Source organism: Myotis lucifugus, unplaced genomic scaffold (genome assembly GCF_000147115.1).
Source record: "Myotis lucifugus unplaced genomic scaffold, Myoluc2.0 scaffold_0, whole genome shotgun sequence".
Taxonomy (NCBI): domain Eukaryota; kingdom Metazoa; phylum Chordata; class Mammalia; order Chiroptera; family Vespertilionidae; genus Myotis; species Myotis lucifugus.
In genome coordinates this window covers 25,198,159-25,216,174 of record NW_005871048.1, presented here as the reverse complement: position 1 = coordinate 25,216,174, position 18,016 = coordinate 25,198,159, and the positions used below count along the sequence as shown (strand labels likewise).

General features: G+C 40.2%; 1 protein-coding gene across 1 annotated transcript in view; it reads left to right on the top strand.

Annotated features, from left to right (window-relative positions):
- FAM81B (family with sequence similarity 81 member B) overlaps positions 1-15,710 on the top strand; it is a gene marked incomplete at its 5' end in the record, with an annotated part of 54,647 nt that extends 38,937 nt beyond the window's left edge. Inside the window, 4 exons of the mRNA XM_014454082.2 lie at positions 2,390-2,496; positions 12,161-12,296; positions 13,753-13,948; positions 15,577-15,710. Coding sequence (XP_014309568.2) covers positions 2,390-2,496; positions 12,161-12,296; positions 13,753-13,948; positions 15,577-15,710 — 573 coding nt within the window. The remainder of the gene's footprint in view (positions 1-2,389; positions 2,497-12,160; positions 12,297-13,752; positions 13,949-15,576) is intronic.
- Between the last annotated feature and the right edge of the window lie 2,306 nt (positions 15,711-18,016).

Here is an 18,016-nt window from a genome sequence, read left to right as displayed (position 1 = left end):
ACTTGTGTTAGTCCTGTGAGAAGTAAATACCATTAAGGAATTACATGTGCAAGAGATTTATTGAGAGGGAAAATAACTGAAGGGAAATGGGGAGGGAGCAGGAGGAGATGGAGATAGATATCAGACTGCAATACAGGTCCAACTTCTGTGAAAAAGACGGGGAAGGAAGGCCTTAGACCAGTGGTTCTCAACCTTCCTAATGCCGCGACCCTTTAATACAGTTCCTCATGTTGTGGTGACCCCCAACCATAAAATTATTTTCATTGCTACTTCATAACTGTAATTTTGCTACTGTTATGAATCGTAATGTAAATATCTGATATGCAGGATGTATTTTCATTGTTACAAATTGAGCATAATTAAAGCATAGTGATTAATCACAAAAACAATATATAATTATATATGTGTTTTCCGATGGTCTTAGGCGACCCCTGTGAAAGGGTCATTCGATCCCCAAAGGGGTCGTGACCCACATGTTGAGAACCGCTGCCTTAGACTGAAACCCCATGTTAACGAAGTTTCATCAGGTTCCTTGAGCCAGTCACTCATCAGAGGAATACTACTCAGGCATTGGCGGGAGCAGCCAGTGGGAAGTGTACATGGTGATGGTTTTAGGCTCAGCAGTCAAGGTCATTGGCCAATTATGCTCCTTGTATAGGAGATCCGAGAGCACATTTTCATGTGAAACACTGGATTTACACATAATAGTGGGGGGGGGGGGGGGGCTTTATTCAGATGAACAGAATTTTTTTCTTTTTACTTATTTAGGTCTAGGTTCAGGCGGGATAGGTAAAAGTAATGGCTGGGCCTTTTCTTCTTTTGGAATAATTTGGAAGGTTCTTTATAGCCACATGGGCTTGGGTATTGGAAGGGTCAGGGGGGCTAGGAAAGAATAAATGTTTGCAAATCAGATTGGTATGTAAATCTACTAAATAAACTTTTTGTTTTTCATATCTTTCTATATCCTTATTTATATTGTACTTATTTGACCAGTAAAGAGTCAAGAAAAGTCATTTAAGATCACTAGTATATCATTTCTCTTAGTTTATCCTTGTAATTCTTCAACTGCTAGTTTTTAGTTCAAAATGTAAGGTAAATATAGGTTCAAACCTTTATTCTTCACTGTGGATTCTACTTTTAATCTATAAAAGTGACCACCTTTGTTGATTTAACATATTTTGCCTTGAATCATATTTTATCTAACAATATTGCCTGGCCTGCTTTCTTTTTCTTTGCTTTTACCAGGCATGTACTTGCATATTATTTTTACTGTTAAAACAATCCTGCCTTTTAGTGTGCCTCCTATCAAAAGCCTGTTTTAAATGTGTCTCCTATAAATAGCCATCCATGTGCTATTGGTTTCCCACCCAACATTTATCTCTTCCAACCCTCCCATAGTTCCCCCCTTTCTCTTCTGAGAGAACTCTGATTTTGTTAAGTGGCTACTCTCCTCCAGGTGACCCTCTGTTGCAGGAGCGAGGTCTGTGGCCAAAGCTAATCATGGAGCTTCATTCCCCTTAACAGTGATTATTTCAGGCACAATTATGTCTAGATTTTCCAATCCAATCTTTTTACCTAAAGGAATGTCCTCAATGTTTCTGACATAGTAGAAGGCACTCCCATCCTAGCTGTATGTGCTCTACAGTCATTTCACTTGGGATTCACTTGTGCTCATGTCAGAATCCCTCCTGGAAATTCCTGAGGCCTCATCTTAGGCCACCACTCATGTGTGTTTTTCTCAGACCCTGATTGTACATTTAAACACATATTCAATAAGTATTTTGTGAATATTTACCATTGGCCATCCAATGTGCACTGAGGATATAGTGGTGGTAGAGGACATAGTGGTTTGCATTATTACTGGGAAGACAAAGTAAAGAAATAATCAAATTAACAAATAGTTAGCCAGTGTGCATCAGTGGTTGAGCACCAACACAGGAACCAAGAGGTCACCGGTTTGATTCCCAGTCAGGGCACATGCTCAGGTTGCAAGTTACGATCCCTAGTAGGGGGCATACTGATCAGTGATGTCTCTCTATATATACCCTTCTTCCTTCCTCTCTCTCTCTAAAAATCAATAAAAACATTATTTTAAAAAAGCAACAAATAGCTAAACAAACTAATGTCAATAGTATGCTTCTGTGTATCATTAGGCAGCCTATTATCAAAAGAATATTAAAAGACAGCAGAATGAATACTCCACTTTTCTTTCCCTGGAGATGGTTCTATAATTATTGAATCATTCCTTTGAAAAAAAATCATTTTCAAATGAAAATGTGTTTTAGACTCAAGTCTGCTTCCTGGCTCCTTTAGGAATGAAGTATGATTAATGTAAGGGCTACTGGTTTTGTTCACACACAAAAAAAGTTCCTTTTTGTACTTTCATTAGGTAATGCAGCTCTTAGGAAAGATAGAGGCTTCCAATTCTGAACAAACCTCAAATTTAAAGATGGTCCAAGGGGATTATCGCCTTGAAATGAACCTTTTGGAGTTCAAGTAAGTAAATGGAAGATATTTAATTCTGTTAAATGCATTCTAAAGTGTTTTGCCTAATGAAAGCATTGGCATTAAATAAAAACCTACCCCAAAACATAAACCTGGTCTAGAAATAAAGCAACGAAACTGATACAGAGAATATCTCACTAAAGTAGCTTATGCAATATTCATAATAAAAGAAAAAAAATATTAATTTCATCATTCTCTTTCAATCATATCTCAACTGAATTAATATACTCACTCAGATCTTTCCTATAGAGGAATTTTAACTTATCATCAATTGTGTATTAAAATGCTTCAACGTAAAGCACTATTGAATAGACATCGATTGCACACGATTATCAATTAATTTTTAAAACAACTTTGATTACAAAAGCTTTTTAAAAAGACTTTTCTAAGATTTTTTTCTAAGACCCTCTACTTGCTCCTTTACATTATCCCTTTTGAAGGCCGGTCTCTACCCCATCTTAAATTGAGTTTTTGCCCTATATAATGGAGAAAGCAGTAAAGGAGACAAGAATCCACAAATATTCACATTTCTGGCCTCCTCATCCTCAAATCTTTGCTTGTTTGAATGGCCACATTTCCTGGGACTCTGGTGCAGGCAAGGGAGCATTCTAGTCACTAGGCTGGTGCTGCCTCGCAGCCCCTCCTACCCTTGTTCTTTTTCCTGTCTCTCTCACATCACTTGGATTTAATGCCTTGACCAAATCTGGTATTCTAATAATACTCAGCTTTCTCCATTTTCCCGCCCCATCTCTACCATATTTCAAGAAATCTAAGTGCCACTGACTATAGATGTACCATATATTTTTGCACCTCTGTGACATGGAGCTAACAATTAAACCATAGTACACCTAACTTTAAGATACCTCCCAATTTTAGAGATGTTAAATTGGGAAATGTGTCCTAGGAACAGTACTCATAACTAAAGCTCAGAGAAGAAAATGTCTTGAGTAAAGAGAAAACACCCACTTTATTCAGACTCCAAAAAAGCCTATTCTGTTCCTAAGACCTAGCACAATGATAATGCTCAATAAATATCTGTGTGGTGCTTCATCTAATTCATTTAGCTTTGAATTAAGATAGAGAAAAATGACCAAAGAAAAGTAGAAAAGTAAACCATTTCTAGAAGTACAGTTTATGAACTGATTGCACTGGGGGAGAATGGGATTTATAATCTGAAATGGAAGACTGGCTTAAAGAGATGAAGTGTATTAACAACTAGGAAAGAGGGGGAAAGGCAATGTTTAGGATCTAGGGCTAACTGCTGTACTGGTAATGCTGTGTACTTTTTCTGTCTTTAGTCTTGTGGGAAACTGGCTTATAGACAAATAATCTAAGTAGTTAAATCTGAATGTCGGCAGTTTTTGTAATAGCATAAACTTGAATCTCTCACTTGAAATAATGAAGTTTTAAAATTTCATTAGTATTACTGTAGGTTATACTAAGTTTATAAACCAGATTTTTCCCCAGCAAATATTTATGAGTTCTAATGAGTCAATTACACAATTGACTCTTTTTTATTTAAACTTTTTCCATCATTTTTAAATTAAAAAGTAACACCATTCAACCCAGTAATCCCACTTCTGGGAATATATCCCAAGAAACCAGAAACACCAATCAGAAAGGACATATGCACCCATATGTTCATAGTAGCACAATTTATAATAGCTAAGATTTTCAAACAGCCTAAGTGCCCATCAGCAGATGAGTGGATTAAAAAACTATGGTACATCTACACAATGGAATACTACACTGCTGTAAAAAAGAAGGAATTTTACCAGTGCAACAACATAAATGGACCTGGAGAGCTTTACGCTAAATGAAATAAGTCAGTCGGAGAAAGATAAATATCACATGATCTCACTCATATGTGGGATATAATGAACAACATAAACTGATGAACAAAAATAGATCCAGAAACAAAGAAACACTGAACAGATCATCCAACCTCAAAGAGAAGGGGGGGGGGGGCGGGTAAGAGATCAACCAAAGGACTTGTATGATACACATTAGCATAAGAAATAGACACGAACACTGAGGGGGTGGGGGCTTGTCCTGGGGGGTGGGAGTGGCGGGGGGGGGTGTCAATCAGGGAAAAAGGAGACATATGTAAAACTTTAAACAATAAAAAAGTAATATGCATTCATTATAACAAACACAATGAAACAAAAATAAAATAAAAATTCACCATTTCAGTTTCTTAATGTAATCAATGCTAACACAGCTTCTTCCTTTTTAATATAAATACAAGATGTCCCAAGAAATGTATATACACTTTGAATAATTATTCATTCCAATGGGTTAAATCTGAAAAGAAAGAAGCATCAATTGAGCTATCATCTGTTAAGTGTATATACACTTTTTGGGACACCCTGTATATAACAGAAAGAGGATGTTTTGTGTGTATTTATATTTATGTATAACATGTATATTATATGTACATATATAAATTACTCATATAGAGAGAGGAAGCATGGAGTTTTCAGTTTGTTTTTAAATATATTTTTATTGATTTTCAAAGGAAGGGAGAGGGAGAGATAGCAACATCAATGATGAGAGAGAATCATTGATCAGCTGCCTCCTGCATGTCCCCTACTGGGGATTGAGCCTGAAACCTGGGCATGTGCCCTGACCTGGAATCAGTTCATAGGTCGACACTCAACCACTAAGCCACACTAGCCAGGCGAAAGTATGGTTTTTTTAAAAAATTAATTCTATACACATTACTCAATAATTTACTCTCTTCTAGTATAGCTTGGATATCTCTCTAGATCAATGAATACTATTTTTCAAAGCTGCATAATATTTTAACTTACATATATGCCATAATTAATTCAATCATTTATTTTATTGATAGATTTTTTCAGTTTATAGTTACCATAAACAAACAGAAAATTATCATGTATATATATCCTAAGATAACCTTAGATATAGGTGCTTTTGTTTCTACAGGCAAGATTCCTAGATCAAAGATATTATTTATCAATTTTTTTAAATTTTTTTTTTGCTTGGAGTATTTATCATTTATTTATTTTTTTAAATTAAATCTTTACTGTTCAGATTATTACATTTGTTCCTTTTTCCCCCCATAACTCCCCTCCTCCCAGTTCCTGCCCCACCCTCCGCCCTCACTCCCCACCCACTGTCCTCATCCATAGGTGCACGATTTTTGTCCAGTCTCTTCCCGCATCTCCCACACTCCTTTCCCCCCCCAAGAATAGTCAGTCCATTCCCTTTCTATGTCCCTGATTCTATTATAATCACCAGTTCATTCTGTTTATCCGATTATTTATTCACTTGATTCTTAGATTCACTTGTTGATAGATGCATATTTGTTGTTCATAATTTGTATCTTTACCTTTTTCTTCTTCTTCCTCTTCTTAAAGGATACCTTTCAGCATTTCATATAATACTGGTTTGGTGGTGATGAACTCCTTTAGCTTTTCCTTATCTGTGAAGCTCTTTATCTGACCTTCAATTCTGAATGATAGCTTTGCTGGATAAAGTAATCTTGGTTGTAGGTTCTTGGCATTCATCACTTTGAATATTTCTTGCCACTCCCTTCTGTCCTGCAAAGTTTCTGTTGAGAAATCAGCTGACAGTCGTATGGGTATTCCCTTGTAGGTAACTGAGTTTCTTTCTCTTGCTGCTTTTAAGATTCTCTCTTTGTCTTTTGCTCTTGGCATTTTAATTATGATGTGTCTTGGTGTGGTCCTCTTTGGATTCCTTTTGTTTGGGGTTCTCTGCGCTTCCTGGAGTTGTAAGTCCATTTCTTTCACCAGGAAGGGGAAGTTTTCTGTCATTATTTCTTCAAATAGGTTTTCAATATCTTGCTCACTCTCATCTTCTGGCACCCCTATAATTCTGATGTTGGTATGCTTGAAGCTGTCCCAGAGGCTCCTTACACTATCTTCCTATTTTCGGATTCTTTTTTCATTTTGCTTTTCTGGTTGGGTGTTTTATGCTTCTTCGCATTTCAAATCTTTGACTTGATTCTTGCGCTCCTCTGGTCTGCTGTTGGGAGTCTGTATAATATTCTTTATTTCAGTCCGTGTATGCTTAATTTCTAGTTGGTTCTTTATCACAACATCAAGGGTCTCATTAGATTTCTTGTAGATCTCAATAAGTTTATCGGCGGCTTCTAGACAGTTCTTGAGGGACCTTAAAAGTGTGGTTCTGAACTCAATATCCTCCATTGACAATTTTGTCCTGTTTCTTCGTCTCCCCATTTTTTATGCTTTCTTGGTGCACCCCCTAGTGGTCTTTGTGCGCAGTCTTGTTGTAGTTAAGCCTTGATTGTTGTAGTTAATACTAGGGGGATTTGACCTCCAGGCCAACTGACTGTGAGAATCAGCTGTGTCTGCAGTGGGAAAACTTCTGTCCTCTGGGGAGGTGCTAATCTAGCCTTTGCCTGAGGCTATCGGGCAAATGGCTCTGCGCAGGGCTTGGGCGGGGCGGGTCACACAGGATCAACAGGGCGGACGGAGTGAGCAGTTATGGCTGCTCTCAGTCCCGTCCCCAGAGGCTCTGTCTCTCAGAGTCCCAGCAGCTGCTGCAAACCTCGGAGAGAAAGCTGCCCTGGCATTCCGACCGATGCCAGACAGTCCCGCTTCTCCCGTTTTAGTCTGGGTCCCTAGAGACTCGCCCGGATCTGGAGCTCAGAGTCTGAGGCTCCCTCCCGATTGAAACAGACAACCGTGCCCTCAGCTGCCAGCCCGCTCCACATGCACCTCCACACCTTAGTATTTTACTTCAGCACTGCGCCTCCTCTGAATCTCGGTATGCTTTTCTCTTTCCTCCTAGTTGTAGAACTTCTACTCAGCCAGCCTTCCTGTGGTTCTGGATGATGTCCGTTCCGTCTTTTAGTTGTATTTTTGAAGTGGTTGTTCGAGGCAGCAAACTCCGGCATTAACTTATGCCACCATCTTGGTTTCTCCCTTATTTATCAATTTTTATAAAAATGTACCAATTTATACTCCCACCAGCAGAGTGTGAGCAGATCATTCTCAACATTCTTACTAACACTGGAATTTCTTTTTAATATTTGCCAATTAAAGAATGGAAAATAGCATCTTCTGTTTCATTTGCATTCTCTTCATCATTTGAATTTTCTTTGTGAATTACACATTCTTATTATTTGTCAAATTTTGTATTGTGATTATCATTTTTAAATCAGTTTATAGGGTTCATTTACATCAGAGATATTCACCTTTAACCGAGATATGTATTGCAAATGCATTTTCCTCAACGAGAATGTAAGACAGAGATAGGCCTCTTTTTTATTTTTTTTCAATCAGAGCACTTGTCAAATCAAAGTAGATGGTGCATAAAATTTGTTTTTCTTTTTTTAAAGTGTTTCTGATCAAAGAGATTAAAAGCATTTTAATAACATTGAAGGGTAAGTTTAATTTTCCCATTTAGAAAATTTAATAACAAATTCAAGTTTAATGGTCAACTAAATATATTTTATATTGAATTTAGGTCACAGTATTGTCTAAGGGTTTGCTAGTGAATTCCTGGGACTTTGGCACTGATCACTAGACCTAACAAAGGTGACACACAGGCTCTGTAATTCAAACCCTGCATTGAGCCTCTTTTCTTCCAGAAGGGTCTTAGATGGTCAGCTAAGTAATGACCTAAGCCAACAGCTTAGTGCTTATAGCAGTGATGGCGAACCTATGACACGCGTGTCAGAGGTGACATGCGAACTCATTTTTTTGGTTGATTTTTCTTTGTTAAATGGCATTTAAATATATAAAATAAATATCAAAAATATAAGTCTTTGTTTTACTATGGTTGCAAATATCCAAAAATTTCTACATGTGACACGGCACCAGAGTTAAGTTAGGGTTTTTCAAAATGCTGACACGCCGAGCTCAAAAGGTTCGCCATCACTGGCTTATAGAGCAAGTCTGGGCCATCATGAAACACAGCTGTCTCTTAGTGCAGGTTTGGCAGAGGCAGCACCTACCAGTCACTTGTCTACATGGCTCCTACTGCTGATGCTGTCTAGGTGATAGTGATTTATAAGAAAATAAATAGTATTTGACTGTCGAATCACAGAGGGAAGGCAAGGGTGGGTGGGTGGGTGGGAAGAGATCAACCAAAGAACTTGTATGCATACTAGTATATGCATAACCCATGGGCACAGACAACAGTGTGATGAAGGCCTGGGGTGGGGATGCAGGTGAGGGCTAGAAAGGGTCAATGGGGAAAAGGGGGACATCTGTAATACTTCCAACAATAAAGATAATTTTTAAAAAAAGAAACAGTATTTGGTCAATGAAACAAATGCATAGACTTGAATTTTATTGTACAACTTTGAAAATGCTAACAAACTATCCAAGGCAAGGACATGTCTCATTCATCTTTGTATCCTCAGCACAAATAGAAGCCAATGAATGAATGAATGAATGAATCGTTTTGAGCACCTATAATATGTGTTTTGGAATATCCAAAGACATAATCATAGCCACATATAATTGGGGAGAAAATGCATAGTAACAAGCTAAATACAGGTAAAACAAAAGTTAAGATAATGTTAAATGAAATATATCAGCAGGCAGAAATGTTCACCCAACTCCGTAGAGTGGGTCCCACCCCATTTTAAAGATGAGGAAACTTATAATTAAAGAGATTAAGAAATTTACCCAGCCATGCAGCTAGAACAGCGTCTGACGACAAATTTCAGGTTATTTTTGTTAAACTTTGATGCTTCCATCTCATGATTCCCCTTATTAGTAAACTAATCCTGTATGAAAATTTAGGGAAATAAAAGATCACATCTGCTTGAAACCAGAAAGGTATGACGCTGTGAACATACTGGGACTTAAGCTCAAGTACAATTTGGAATAATTACCAGGAAACAAGTCTGCTGTCAGAGCGGAGTTGGAGTTACTTTTTAATTAATGTCACGAATCAGAAATCACAGAATATTAATAAGAAATTACTTTAAGGTATATAAGTATACACTTAGCAGAAAAATTGTTTCTGGAAATTAATTCCTTGCTTCTGACATGTCCTCATTTGTGTTTGCCAACCATACCCGGGTGATCACTAGGATGTTTGCTCCAAGCCTCACACTCTGCCCTCATCATTCAATTCACTCTCCACACAGCTCTGCCCTGGGCTCTGTTGTGCCTCTGGATCCCATTTTATTTTACTCTTTTGTAACTTCCCTCTTTGGTGTGTATTTTAACCTGTATAAAAATTAAGAAAGAAAAAAAAACACCCAGCCAACATTATCCTAGTGAGGTTTCTGACCATAATTAAAAATCGGACTTTTGTGTTTTGAGAAAAAATAAAAAAAAAAAGCTGTCTGTCTGTCTGTCTGTCTATCTAAATATCTATCTATACATACATACATCTACCCACCTATCTATCTATATATGTCTACATCTAATAGAAATATCCTCGTAACCACTGGAATAGAGGCCTTGGGAACTAAAATGTGAAAACCATTCAAGATAATTCATCTTGTTAAGACTTTAACTGTAAGTTCTACAATTACAGAATAGTCATTTCCATTTGGTAAAGCATGTCCATTATGTTAGGGAAAAGTCTAAGGAAAGAACAAGAGTTACATAAACTTTTACTTTATCCTTTTTGTCTTTCAAGGAGAATGCTATTTATATAATGCTTTCATAAACTACCGACAGAGTCTGACTTCTGATTGTTACCAGGAAAATGAGTCTCCAATCGCAGGCAAAACCTTGTAATGAAAGGATCATAAGTAATGATTCATTCTTTATGGCTTTGTTTAAATTTCAGAATTTCAATTACTGACATGCCCTTCCAGAGATATTACTTGGGCACATTGGTTTTCAGAGGGATTTTAATATTGTATCTGTGATGAGAGTAAATGCTTTCATTTTATTTTCACACTAAAGGTGAGCAGTGACTGCTGAATTCTCAATTGTAAAGCTACCTCTGGCTTATCTGAGAATTTAACACCCCTCCTTAACCATCACTGTTAATATTTCCAACAGAAACAGGGAAGGAAAGATGAAAATCAAAGATTAGATCTTTAAATAGCTTGGCAAGTCTATGATTTATTTGTGAACAGCCCTAATAAAAGGTATTGAATGAGGAAAAAATTACTCATTTGTTCATTGATTTAGCAACTCTTTATTGAGCACTTTCTATATTCTAGCCATTGTTCACAGCCATGAACAAAGTAAAATTCTTGCCCTCATGGAACTTAGGTTCTAAGGTGTCTTTTTCAGGAGAACTAGAGAGGCATATACATGCAGTATATGTCCAGCATGTTTTAAGCAATTTTCAATGATAAATATCACACACTAAATTATCTGTGTAAATTTTTTCTTAAAGCAACTATTATTTCAAGCCACAGTAATATGAATATTTCCAATATCAACATGCATTATTCCTACCCATCTGATATTTTGCCTTGTCTAAAAGGGAATTGGAAACTGACATCTCACCAAGAGCAAGTCACATGCAGAAAACACATACAGGAACCACTCGCCAGTCCCCACCCCTCAGCCCACCTCTTCTCAGTCCCGTATTTCCTAGTCATTCCAGATGTGGCTCCCCTTTCGGCTCACACCCTCAGCCACTCTACAGTGGCTTTTCAAATTGATGATATATGATTCCAACCCTTTTACCACTTCCATTTTTTAAAATCCCCCATTCTCTGTTATTTACTATCCCTATGGCATATCACCCGGATGCCAGCAGTCCCTTCCTGCACCTTTGCCTATTTCTTCTGTGTGTGCCCCCATGAGTAACTCAGCACCTCTTCAAGCCCTCCCCCTCCCCTGCCCCGAAAGAGTCCACTCACAGAGACCCATGGGTGGCGATGGGCACTTTACTGATGATTTCACCCGAGATAGAAAAGACAACCAAGGAACACTCTGCTTCCCCAAAGTCCTTTGGGGCTCTGCTCCTTCTCCCTTCCCCCTTCCTACCTCAGCCTTTTCTCTGCTCATTTAACCGATGAAGGTCCTGTCTGGCCCAGCTCCTCTCCCAGCCTCCTGGTGGCCTGTGTAGAGCAGCGGTTCCCTAGCCAATGTGCCCACAGCTAAGACTGTTTCCCACACTTTATAATAAATTTTAAATAAAAAATTACATTTAATGACATGTGAAGAGAATAAGACATTTCTATTTCAGCATATGTAAAGTTAGATGGACAACAAGCATGCTCCTCTGTTCGTTTCTTGTTTATAAATAAGCCATGCTGATCTGTGTCATCCGTGGCTGCTTTCTGGCTGCAATGGCAGCAGCAAGAGCTCAGTGGTTGCAAAAGAGACCGACCCAAAAGCCTAAGCTATTTACTGTGACCCTTTACAGAAGCTGGCAACCCCGACTCCCAGCCCAGGTGCCTCAGCCAAGTATTGCTTCCAGACACACGCATGGCCCAGGGCTCCGGGAGGAACCTGCCTGGTGGCACGGGTTTCTGTCTCCTGTGTTTTAGGGCACATGGAGGGTATTGGCAGCAGCTGGGCTGAACACGCGCTCAGGGCCGGATCCACAGTGTGCTCCCGCGGCCGCACATCACCCCTAAGTACTTGCTACACACATTGACCCTCATCATCTGAAAACACAAACACACACACACACACAAAAGAAAACAACCTACAGATTTTCTTCAACACTAAAGTGTACTTACTAAAATATAACACAATTCTTCCCTTAGACTGAACTCACTTGCAAATAATCTGTACGAGGAAGTTGAGAAAAATCAAAAAAGTACAGAAAGCCAGCTCATCAAATACGACAAGGACCAGCTGGGCCACATGAACTCGTGTCTGAGGCTCCTGCAGGAGAAACAGGTAAGGAGCCCTTCTGCCCGGGGCGCTGCTGGCCGCTGCCTGGTCAACACCGCCAGGGTGTCCCGAGGCGCCTGGGGCAGCACCCACCTCCAGGGTGTCCCGAGGCGCCTGGGTCAGCACCCACCGCCAGGGTGTCCCGAGACCTAGGCGCTTCGCCTGAGTGTCAGTAGCCGGCTCTGTGGGGCCCCAGGCTAGGAATCCAGACGCCTGTCTCCGCTCCTGTTTGCTGTTCCCCAGGTCTGCTCAGAAAGTGCTCTACCGCTAGTCAAGGGACCAAAAGACAGTTTAAAAACCCAGATTCCGGGTCCCAACCCAGAGCCCAGGCGTCAGACAGGCCTTGCAAGGCCTCCCCGCCAGCGCCCTGGCGATGCTTAAACACAAGGAAGCCTGAGCCCTTGTACCTGAGACCAGCCGTTTCACCTCTCCCGAGAGCCTGAGCCGATGGAAGGTTTTCCGAACTCCTTTTCCAGCTCAGACCTTGTGCAGACCACCCGCCCACCCCCCCCCCCTCGGCTCTGGGGGGAGGAGGCTGCAGTCTGGGGGACACCACCACAGGGCTCCCTTCTCCCGCTCCCGCCAGCGGGGTGTCCACGCTGCTGCGCCCGCAGGAGAGCAGCGCAGGCCACCAGGGTCCTCAGTGGCTGCCAGCCTGGCAAGCCATTCAAATCAGGTGTTTCTGGAACTTGGGTAGAAGGGCGTTAGCCATGCGCGGCCACTCCTGCAGCCCGGTGGGCCCGCAGTTGTCCTACCTGAGTCAGGCAGATGCCTCCACCAGTCCTAGGTGGCACCTGGTGGCCACACGATCACCTGCAGGCAGAAGCTCCGGACTCCACCCTCCGGAGGCAGGAGAACCAAAGGGGCCAAGCCACTCAGTCCAGCCGGTTCCTGCTCCCACATTCCCTCGGGGCAGAGGGAGGAGCAGAGAAGCTAATTAGCATCACCTGGAGCGCTCTTCACCTGGATCCGTTGGGGCTCCATCAGAGACCAAGTAAACCAGAATGTGTGGGGTAGGTGTGGTCCAGGTGATTCTAATGGACAGGACAGCGGGTGGAGAATCACTGATCTAGCTGAAGGCTGTCTGCGGGAGAAGTGATGCTCGGGAATGAGGCCTCTAACACTTCGGAGCAGGTCCCAGGAGCGTGTCAAGCAGAATCTAAAACGCCTTCCTTTAACACTAGACCGAAATTCCAGATCCTCCAGGCGTCTCAGCAAGGCCACAGCCCTTCCTCTCCTTGTCCTCCATAACATAGGGAATTGCAGAAACTACAAAGGATCCAGGCCAGACAAAGGGATGAACTCTCAAACTTGGGAACATAGTTTTAGATACAAGGGAACTTTGTTCGAATGTTCATGTTTAACATGGAAAAGTGATTTTGTTAAAAACATTCTCTAAGCTGAACTACAAAGCCGCAAAGATTTTCTTGTCTGCAGTTTTATCATGTGTTATCTTTTCTAGGAAAAGTCTGAAAATAAAATGGGAGAAAAATTACTGCAGCTTTCAAGCAAATTAGAGAATTTCATTAACACACACACACAGGATGCAGCACTAAGCAAAGTTAAGCACATAGAAAATAAACTGTGTAAGAAGATGAGCCAACTGGAAAAGCACATCTGGGATGAATTAGAGAAAATGCAGAGTGAATGCCAATCAGGTGAGCGGTACCTTTGATTAAGTTAAGAACAACAGCCCTCTCCTAGCCAACCCCTCAGTTTTCTATGTTGCGCTAATGGCTGGCAACTGATCTCGTCATTAGTGACATCCTTTTGTATTTAACCCGACTTTCTAAGTATCCCATAGAATGTCAACATCTCATGGGAAGGTATATAAGTTGAGGGGGTTTTTTTGTTTGTTTTGTTTTGTTTTGTTTCTCTCTCTGAGACTCATAGAATTGTTGGACCTGGAAGGTCCTTGGGGATCATCAAGACGTGGCTTGTGGGTGTATCATAAAACAAGGAGCCTAAATCCAATGCCCCGCCTTGAACTTGCAGGTAATAAGCCTGGACAGATGTCAGGCCGGAGCCCTGACATTTAGACATAAGAAAAAAAGATACATTAACAGTGTCCGGAATAATGGCTGTCTTTCTTCTTAAGGAGGCAGCAGTGTCAAGCTGAGCTAACTTCAAAGAGGATTAATTTGAAAGGCTCATCTAATTTGTCAAAGCCCAGGACGTGGATAGGTGCTGTGGAGCAGCCATCTGCCTCCAGCCACAATGCTGAGGGAATTACCAGGGTCCAGAAGTTTCCTTTCATTAGAGAAAGCCCCACTCATTTTCTGTCCTCTAGATCTCAGAAAAGTGTATGTCAAGTCTACCTAATTTTGATCCTGTATAGAGGTGCCTTGAAGGTATCGTAGAAAACCATCGTGGTCTCATTCTGCCAGATGTGGCTGGCATATAAGTGAAATTCTTTGCCTGGAAATCTGACCCTCACCACCTCTACCCCCAACTCCTACTGCCAAATCAGAATAATGAGTTATCTGGCCAGAAATCATGTCCCAAACATACCTGACCCTTCTTTAGGGCCCTGCTTCCTACTTCACTACCAGAGGTTTAATTTTATTCATTCCAGTAGTACAACCACAGCATGAGCTCAAGAGGGGTTTGCAATCTCTGCATGTTATTAAGTGGGAGTTTAGAAAACAGGGACTCTGAATTAATGGTTTGCTCCTTTATGCCTTTAATAAAAATGTGTTGAGAAATGATTATGTGAAAGGCTCCGGTGAATAAGAAATGGGCTATATCCAAGAAGCTTGATATCTGGTAGGTAATGACCATGAGAAATTAGACTTTAATGAGAGATACAAAGTGCTGGCAGAGGGGAGTGTGCAGCGGCCGGTGGCCACTCTTTAGGTCCCTCAAACAAGTTGATGTTAGAGAAAGTTTAAAATCTCATCTGAGATTTCAAAGGTCTTTACCTTTAATTTGGTAATAAGAATAAAAAAAAAGAGATCATCCAAATCTCTTATCAAAGTGTACAGAAAAAAAAGCTATTTAAAATTTCTCTTGAAATATAGAATCATTTCATTCTGCAATATATTTGGAGGGAAGAAAAGAAAGGAATTGAATTAAAATTCCACAATGAAGCAGATACAAGTTGAAACACTATTGCTAATGCATCTTCATGACAAACAAGAAATGGTTACACATTTTTAGACTGGTCTTAATAAAATGTAATGTGCTTTGAATTAAAAGATGATCATTTATGGACTGCTGATTAACAGCTTCTGTAAAAAACAAACGTTCCAATGCATTGTTTAAGTATACTCATATCTTCTTTCAGGTTTTAAATCAATTCATGACTCTCTCACCTCCCTCCAACAAATACAGAAAACAAAGATGGATTTAGAGATACATAAGGTACAGAAAGACCTAAAGAAATTACACCGTAAGCTAGTTGATCTCCAGGAAGTGTGAAACTTTCCAGTCTTCTTTTTCACCAGCCAATGGAGTGGTTTGTTGGTAAAAGCTGAGAAGAAGAAAGTTAATATCTGAGATGTTTATTGCTTCCTCTGTCTCTGTATTTCTTACCACCTTTTTAAAGGAGATGACTGTTATTAAAAAATCCAATAAAGCAAAGAAACTTTCTGAGGTTTTCATTAATTTATTAATTAAAAACTTAATGAATTTTTTACATACATGCATTTTTATTTACCTACAAATAAAAAAGAGCAATCTACATAATGTAACTGCATGAAGTAGGGCAGGTGTAATACATTAAAGAATGGCAAGAACTGTGGCAAATTGGAGACCACTCACTCTGTCTAAAAAGAATAGCCACTATGCTGTTCCTTTTCATTACTGTATTAGCATATATATAATCCATTATTGCCCCAGAGTTCATTTTTCAAGAGAAACCAGAAATCTGGGTTTTATTGACGTGGGGGCCCTTGTCTAGAGCAGTGGTTCTCAAACTTGGCTGCACATTAGAATCACCTGGGAATCTTCTTAAAATCCTGATTTCTGGGCCTCATCCTCCAGAAATTCTGTTTCTTTATTATGGGGTGGGGCCACAACATTAGTAACAAAGAAACAGAACTTCCGGAGGATGAGGCCCAGAAATCAGGATTTTAAAAAGATTCCCAGGTGATTCTAATGTGCAGCCAAGGTTGAGAACCACTGGTCTAGAGGCACCAGGCCTTTCTGAGCGTGGGAATCCTAGTCTGGATGTTCCAGGCTAACTTGCTATACGCAGGTGCAAAAGCAAGAACCCAGCAAGCTATGCACTGTGCAGGTGCGCCTTTCTGCATTTGGCACAAAGCCTCTTTTGTTTGCGCTTGTTTTGAGCTTGTCTATGAGTTGCCACTGACAGCCTGTTGTCGGTTGCTTTGTTTGTAATGAAGCATGTCCCATGTGCCTGCTTGTACCCGCGTGTTCTTTCCGTTTCCCACACCCAGAAGAGTCAAGTCCCTGGCTGAGGAGCTTGCCCCTGACAATATGGAACTGCTCCCTTTATAAGCATTAACAACAGTTGACCCTCCACATCCATGGGTTTTGCATTGGTGGATTCAACTGAACTATGGGTGGAAAATAGCCCCCCAAAAATAAAATTTCCCAAAATGTTCCAAAAGAGCAAAACTTGAATGTTCCATGCACCAATCACTATGCTAAATCCATGAGAATAAAGTAATGTGTAGGCATACCCTACTGTAGTCTATATGCAAATATAGGTTATATGCAAATACTACACCATTGTATTTAAAGGACTTGAGTATCCTTGAATTTTAGTAACCTCAGGGCTGGGGGCTGGGAGGGTGGTCCTGGATCCAACCCTCCCTTCCCACCCCAGGGTACTGAGGGATAATTATAGTTCCTAAACTAGGAGGGAATGTCTGTGGGTAGACACAGTCCCTGGGCTGTCAATTTGCGACTTCTGACCCAGAGATTTTTGTTTTCTAGCAATCCCCATATTTGTAGCAGGTAATATTGATTCATTTTACTCAGTATGTATCAGAATTATGAGCAACTAAGAGCTAACTCATTAAAAAAAATAGAATACAACAATTTCCATGAATGACATCCAACATGATTTAATCTAGGTGCTATATTTAAAAGCACTTCAAAAACACTAATTAGTTTCCTACAAAATTAAGTCATGTATAACTTCTAGATATGTTAAATGTAGAGCCTGGTATTAGACAGTAAAATCGATAACAATAAAATTGACTATTCATGTTCTGCACTATTCTCTAGAACAGTGATGGTGAACCTATGACAGGCGTGTCAGAGGTGACACGCGAACTCATTTTTTTGGTTGATTTTCTTTGTTAAATGGCATTTAAATATATAAAATACATATCAAAAATATAAGTCTTTGTTTTACTATGGTTGCAAATATCAAAAAATTTCTATATGTGACACGGTACCAGAGTTAAGTTAGGGTTTTTCAAAATGCTGACACGCTGAGCTCAAAAGGTTTGCCATCACTGCTCTAGAACAAGGAATAATTTCTAACCTCAAAGTTTTTCGTAACCTTGGCAAGGGGACCTCTGCTTGCAGGTATGTGCACACATAATGGGTGTAATGGGAACACCTGGAAGAGCCATTTGGCATAAACATGGGGAATCAGGCAGATTCCCGGAAGAAAGGGATCTAAATGGAAAGCTCTAATGTATATGTAGGCATTAGCCCAGGGAAAGGGGCTAGATATCGGTAGACGTGGGGGCTCAGATGGAGCAAAGTCCTGGAGACCAAGACAACGGCACACAGGAATATACGGTGTC